Source organism: Pyxicephalus adspersus, chromosome 3, assembly GCF_032062135.1.
Source record: "Pyxicephalus adspersus chromosome 3, UCB_Pads_2.0, whole genome shotgun sequence".
Taxonomy (NCBI): Eukaryota; Metazoa; Chordata; class Amphibia; order Anura; family Pyxicephalidae; genus Pyxicephalus; species Pyxicephalus adspersus.
Genome location: NC_092860.1, coordinates 24,158,172 through 24,164,381, shown reverse-complemented (window position 1 = coordinate 24,164,381; position 6,210 = coordinate 24,158,172). Strand labels below are relative to the sequence as shown.

The 6,210-nt window shown below is 37.0% G+C and overlaps 1 protein-coding gene across 1 annotated transcript in view; it reads right to left on the bottom strand.

Annotated features, from left to right (window-relative positions):
• Positions 1 to 640: 640 nt before the first annotated feature.
• Positions 641 to 6,210, bottom strand: part of CCDC40 (coiled-coil domain 40 molecular ruler complex subunit) — a 29,462-nt gene continuing 23,892 nt past the window's right edge. The window contains exons 17-19 of the mRNA XM_072403960.1: positions 4,534 to 4,722; positions 3,481 to 3,639; positions 641 to 2,244 (exon numbers count right to left, since the gene is read on the bottom strand). Of these exons, the coding sequence (XP_072260061.1) occupies positions 1,981 to 2,244; positions 3,481 to 3,639; positions 4,534 to 4,722 (612 nt within the window). The 3' untranslated portion in view covers positions 641 to 1,980. The remainder of the gene's footprint in view (positions 2,245 to 3,480; positions 3,640 to 4,533; positions 4,723 to 6,210) is intronic.

Below are 6,210 nucleotides of genomic sequence, written 5' to 3'. Positions count from 1 at the left end.
CATACATTTTTCTAATGGGATTTAACTGGAAAAATGTAAAAATCCTGGTAAAAGCTGTAAATAAACAGACCCCTTAAAGCGAGACTAAACTCTGCTAACCTTACCTGCCCCCATTCCATCACAGGAATGGGGGCAGAGTGCCACTATCTGTTTCTTTTTCTCCACCTATTTGTGATCTCCAGCCATCTTGATTAGCCAGGCAGGGATTATGTAGTTTCTGCGCAGACTATGTGGGAGTTCAATCAGTCCCAGCAAACACAAGGAAAGCCGGGATTGCTGAACATCCTGGCAACTAACGATGAGATGTGCATGTGCTTACCCCATTTTGACACTTCTATGGAGCGCTCAAGCAGGTAAGAATAAGAGCGCTCAAGCAGGTAAGAATACTTCTTGCAGAAGGGACATCACCTGCCCCTTTCTGCAATAATGCCCTGCATGATCCCAAATGTTTAAAACTGGAACTTTAGTTCTGCTTTAAACCCAATATGTAACTAACAAAATCATACAAGAACATCATTAAAACTTAAACTAACAAAACATTAACAAAGACCTTGGTGAATACAGGCATGTGATAAAGTACATCCAATGGAAATTGATGACTTTTTCATTTCAGAAAAAAATGGAACAGACACAATCAAAAGAGTTTACTTCAAAAATTTTTATTTTTAAACATAAATTCATCCATTTTTGGGGTGAATGTACACAGATGTCCTCTATGTGCAGTTTGGCACAGTCCTTGGTGGTTTACCTAAACCTTTCATTAAGTACATGTGCCATTATGAATTGGGATCAAAAACAGTGTAATAGGATATTATGGATGTGTCACTGGGTATATTAATAAAAGTTTTCACATCTAATTTGTATCCATTTTTCACATTTTGTTTTAATTAAAAAATCTGTGAATTTTTACTCATGATTCAAACATTTTGCTAATTGAATTCCATGTGTAAAGTTTAGGTAAATGTTGTGCGAAAACATTTCAATATAGACTCCAATGTTTCACTCAATAAAATGAAAGTAGCTCAACAAAAAGCTTGTCCAATATTTGAATTGGAATGTCTTTTGATATAAAATACTGTATACAAGGACTTTTCTAACAATTGGACCTATCTAGAGATGTTTATACCCAACATTTACCAAATGTTTGTACATTTTTCTCAATTAAAATTCAATGTAAAAATGTGTATATTTTGGGAAGGAGTTGGGTAAATCTATAGTAAAAATATTTACCAACAGACCACATTGAGTTGAAAAAAATATATAAAATTTCCACAAGGTGCTTGAGGTATTCCTTGATGGGAATTCATTCACTCGCCAAAAATTGGCCGACCTGACTGGAAAATTTTAGGTAAGAGCTCCAATCTATCCATCTGTCCACAAACATATAGGGCTCTGTTTATGAAAGAGGGAATCAGACCTTGGGTGGAATCTTCCAGGTCCATGTGTTTCAATGACATGTAACTGATTCCCAGGTTGGAATTTAGAGTAAATGACAGATTCTCTGTTTTATAAATAGAGCTTATAATAAATACAGATAATAATATAATGTTATGTCCAGTATATATAGTATAGTATAGTATATATATACCTATATATACTGGGAATATACTGTAAGTGAAGGAAAGGGATTTAAAAGAAACCTCACCCATTGGACACAGATATCAGAAAATAAAACCTTTCAGGGGTTCAGTCCCTATTTTATTCAAAATGAAAAACAATTGGACAATTGGACCGGATATACCACATTTTATTATTGCATGAACTCCATGGTGTCTATTTATAAATATTTTTCACCTAACTGGTACCTACAAATCACACATTTTCACAATGGTTTAGAAAATATATGAATTATGAAAAAACATTGATTCACACATTTCTAACTGAAGCCAATGTGAAATTGTAAACTGTAAACCAGTGAATATTGGGTGAAAACATTTATAAATAGACTCCATTTTTCCAGTACTTTTATTTGAATCCCGTTCATTGAGCCCTTTCAGTGATACTTTCCTGAGGGCCAAGCCTTGCTTCTAGTGCTAGACTAACACTGTGTAGGGCTTTCTGATACTGTGGGTATTCCTGCTGGATCTGGTGAATGATGGTGCTGACTGTGTGCAAGCGGTTTTCTTGCTTCTGTTGCTCAGCTTCCAGAGTTTCCAAAGTGCTGAAAACTGGTGTGTATTTTCCATCTTTCACAGCCTGCAAATGCTTCATACGAGTCTGATGGGCCACAATCTGTGCCAGGTTCTATTGAAATAAAAGAGAACATAAAATTGCAAGTTCAAGCAAACAGAATAGCAAACAATGGGACCTATAGGAATATACAGGATATTGTATAAACTGCATCTGCTGTGCTGTATGGCAGTACTGAATAAAGATAATCACATTTGTACAGTCTGTTTTTCATTGTCCATGCCAACTAGAAAAGAACAGCCACAGCTAAAGAAATGAAAGGGCTAGCTCGCCACATACCAAGATCTGGAATTATTTCTGGTGAGATAGCTTTGCCTTAGAACAACTGTTAGGCTATGTTCAGACTGGCAATGAGGTTGCAGTGCAGTTATTGCTTCCTCATGTCTGTAAACTGCTGCCTTGGGGAAGGTGCCCTAAGTAGCTTCTACCCACTGCACCTTCATAAAGAATGGCGCAGTACCACTCATTGTCACACACTGTGGATGTTGGTTCTTCAAGATGCCAGCCAAGTGGAACCACACAGGATTGCTTGATCCTGAGGCAGGTTTGAATCTAGCCTTAAAGTAAGCAGTGCAAAAGATGCTGCTGACAGCAAATATTGTACACAGACTGGGATATCAACTGCTTAACTGATGGATGATCCTGACAGCTACACAAGTGGGCCTGTGTTTGGTGGGGAAGGGCTCTAGAATGTGGTACATCCTGGGTCCATTACCTGTATTAACATAATGATTTGTAGATTAGTGGGGGCTTTCAGAAAATGTTTCTCTTAACAATTTTTAAGGTATCAGCCACACAGAGAGAGCATTGGTTTTCAATGAATCACTGGACTCATAGCAGTAACCCACAACCAGTATGTGGCTTTACACAGTTTAAGTATATAATAAGCAAAAATGGCTGCCCGAGATCCTGGGCGTGCTACATAAGCCCCCCCCCCCCCAAAAAAAAAAAAAGGCACAAAGGGCATAAGTTGCACACCCTGTCCCTCTTCACCCATTGGAACTTCCCTCACTAAAACTGGGTTGGGACTGCAGTCCCTGGGTTGCAGTCAAAAATGGAGTATCTGATCAGTGTAAACACTCTTCAGAAGCAATTATTAACTTTGTAAGCACTGTACTGTTTCAATTAATTTATTAAAATAAAATGCATTACTTTTTAACCCAATATTAAGCCTAATCAGTCCTAATGACTTCATTTACCCCTCTTTCCTTAGCTTTTTTTTCTATTTTTCCTATAAGTGATTTGTCACAAGCTATACTGTAGAAAAACATTATTATCAGACAACTATACCAGACGTTTCTTCTCCTGTAGGTGTTCCATTTCATTCTCCATAGAGCTGGTGTCTCCTTTCAGATTGGATATACTGTCCTGTTTCTCTGTAATTGCAGCACTGAGGGTTCTCTGTGTCTCTTCAAGGTCAGAGATGGTGCCAGTACATTCTTCTATATTCTGTTCAGCATAGATCAGAACAAAGCATTAGTTGTGTAAGCACTTACAGCCCAAACTTAAATTGTTTTTGTTTTGTAGTCCTAGAGTGGAGAAAGCTTTGGAACCTTGTTTAGAATTGGGGCTCCTTTACAGAGAATGTATCTTATATATCTTCAGTGTGACAATCACCCAAGAAAAGAAAAAAGATTGGGGTTACATTGTTATTGCTGAGTGTTGATTTTTCTTCACTGTGGTATGATAAAACTGTTTTGACCAACCAATAAGTAAGAAAAATCTTTCCAATGAAACCCCAGATAGCAGTAAAAAAACTCAACAAGGTTTCCACATTCTTTTTCAAACTCTATCTAAGCAAGCTACCTATTTGCTCAGAAGTGTTTTCTGTCATCTATAGCGTTTCATCACTAACCAAGACTATCCGCACTTCTGGACGTAATGAAGTATGCACACAGCCTTCCAATATATATTAAAAAAATAGACTTTATACAAAAACTGGACTCCATAACTTTGGATGGAATTATAAACAGCTAGGAAGTGGAACTGAGCATTAGTTTTTATATCGGAAATGTTTTGTTTGAGAGAAACTTTTACGACAATTCAGTATTATAGAGTCTCAAATTAGCACAGCATGATCTCTTAAAATACTTACATTGAATTTAAATTATTCTGGTGATATGCAATTACAAACATGATTTTAAGTTAGTACAATCTGAATATATTATTATCTAGTATCTTTTGTTTTGCATGCAGTAAGGAGGGGATAAAACCTCTTTTTGAGGGTTCTATTCCTGTCTTTGTCCACACTTGGGAGATTACACTCATGCTATCTGTCTCACTGACCTTTACTGGGCATCAAAATGAGGGTCAAAATAGATCCACAATAAAAGCTATTTTTACCTTAAAGGTTTCCTTTATCTTCTTTCGTAACTCCAGCAGCTTGCCTCGGAAGTCGCTGGCTGTCAGGTGTTTCTTGTCTCGTTCACTCTGGTTCTTTCCTCGCATTGTGATTGTTTCTCTGCGCGAGACTATAGCCTCCATATCACGAATCATCTTCTCCTGCTGCTTCATCAGCTGAGTATAGCGTACCTGGAGACATACGAAACCATTGTTTAAGTATTCTTTATTCATGATGTTTCCCCCTAACAAACTGAATTCACTTTAATATATTTTTTCACAAGAAACACATTTATATTGTGTTGTCCACAATATATATATAAAAACTATTATTATCTCACTATGATTGGCACACTTCACAGGGAACTTGAGCTTTTTTTTTTATTTTTTTATAGAAGGGAAAAAACAGGAACTTTAATAGTGGTCCCACAAGATGCCTTTGTTTACCATTTCTTTATCCCTCCTTGCTTGTCAGAAACCAAGCACTATCACAGAAGGCACATAGAGACTCTTAAGCTCTGTATAGGACTCCAAGCAGGGACCAAAAATGAACGTGGCTACAGTGGCAGAAAAGCAACAGCAAAGGGTAGCTCTTGGGGCCCCTTTTAAACGGGACCTGTAGCTTTATATGGGCAACCCACTGGTTAATTTTGGCAACAACATCACCTAGATGTGCCTACCAGGCAAAAACTCCACCTTGCAAATGGTTCCGGCTTGATACTATCAGTACTGTACCTTGGACAAATATTGAGTATGTGATTATCTCTATTTTATGTCTGATTTATTTGTATCCTTTTTGAAATATATTTCATAAAGTTATTGTACTGAAATTTATGTATGGAGTATGTGATGCTTATCATCTGTTTATTATTGCTTTTTTGACTTAAATAATGTTAAAAAGGAACTCTTCCTTGCTTAGTGAACAGCAATATAGAAGGTCATTTCTGCTTTACTGTATTTACATTATGTCTTGTTGTCATATTGCTAGCAGTAACCCAATATTCAAGTGTTGATAATTATTGTAATTTATTAATTAAGAAAACTTCACTTTTAAACTGAAACTGTATGCCTAACAACAGTAAACCAGCCATAAATTAGGCCCTCATAGCAGTAGGCAGCGTGGAGCAAATAAGTATAAGGTGGAAGCACTGAAGTTGTTTAAGCCATTCTCATAGGCAGCTCAGCTTCACCCACTACCAAAAGCACCTGTCTATACATTAAAACTAGAAGTATTATAGTGGAGGGTTGGGGAAGCAAGGGTAGCTGAAATGCTGAGAGAATGACTCCATCACTAACTGTGGAACAATATACGTCATGTAAATCATCCAACCGTATCTGGCCCAGATGTTGGTGAGATTGAGTGTCATTCTTCCTAAATAGCCCCCCACCCCAAAACACAGCCATATCATACAGGTGCAGGCTTTGCCATTAAATATGTATATTTCCTCACAAAATATGTATGTAAGCTCTAACAATGAACTTCTTTTATTCGCTCTCTTTTAGTCTGATAGATTTAACATTGAAAGTGCTTTGTTATACACAAAGAATACCTGTCATCTGATGATAACTTCCTGTGCTCTCATCATGTGCACAAGGAAATGTTATGAAGATAAAGAAGAGAAGAAGATGTCTGTTTTTTTTTGTAAATCATCAGAAATGAAGTAGGTAGGGGTAGATAGG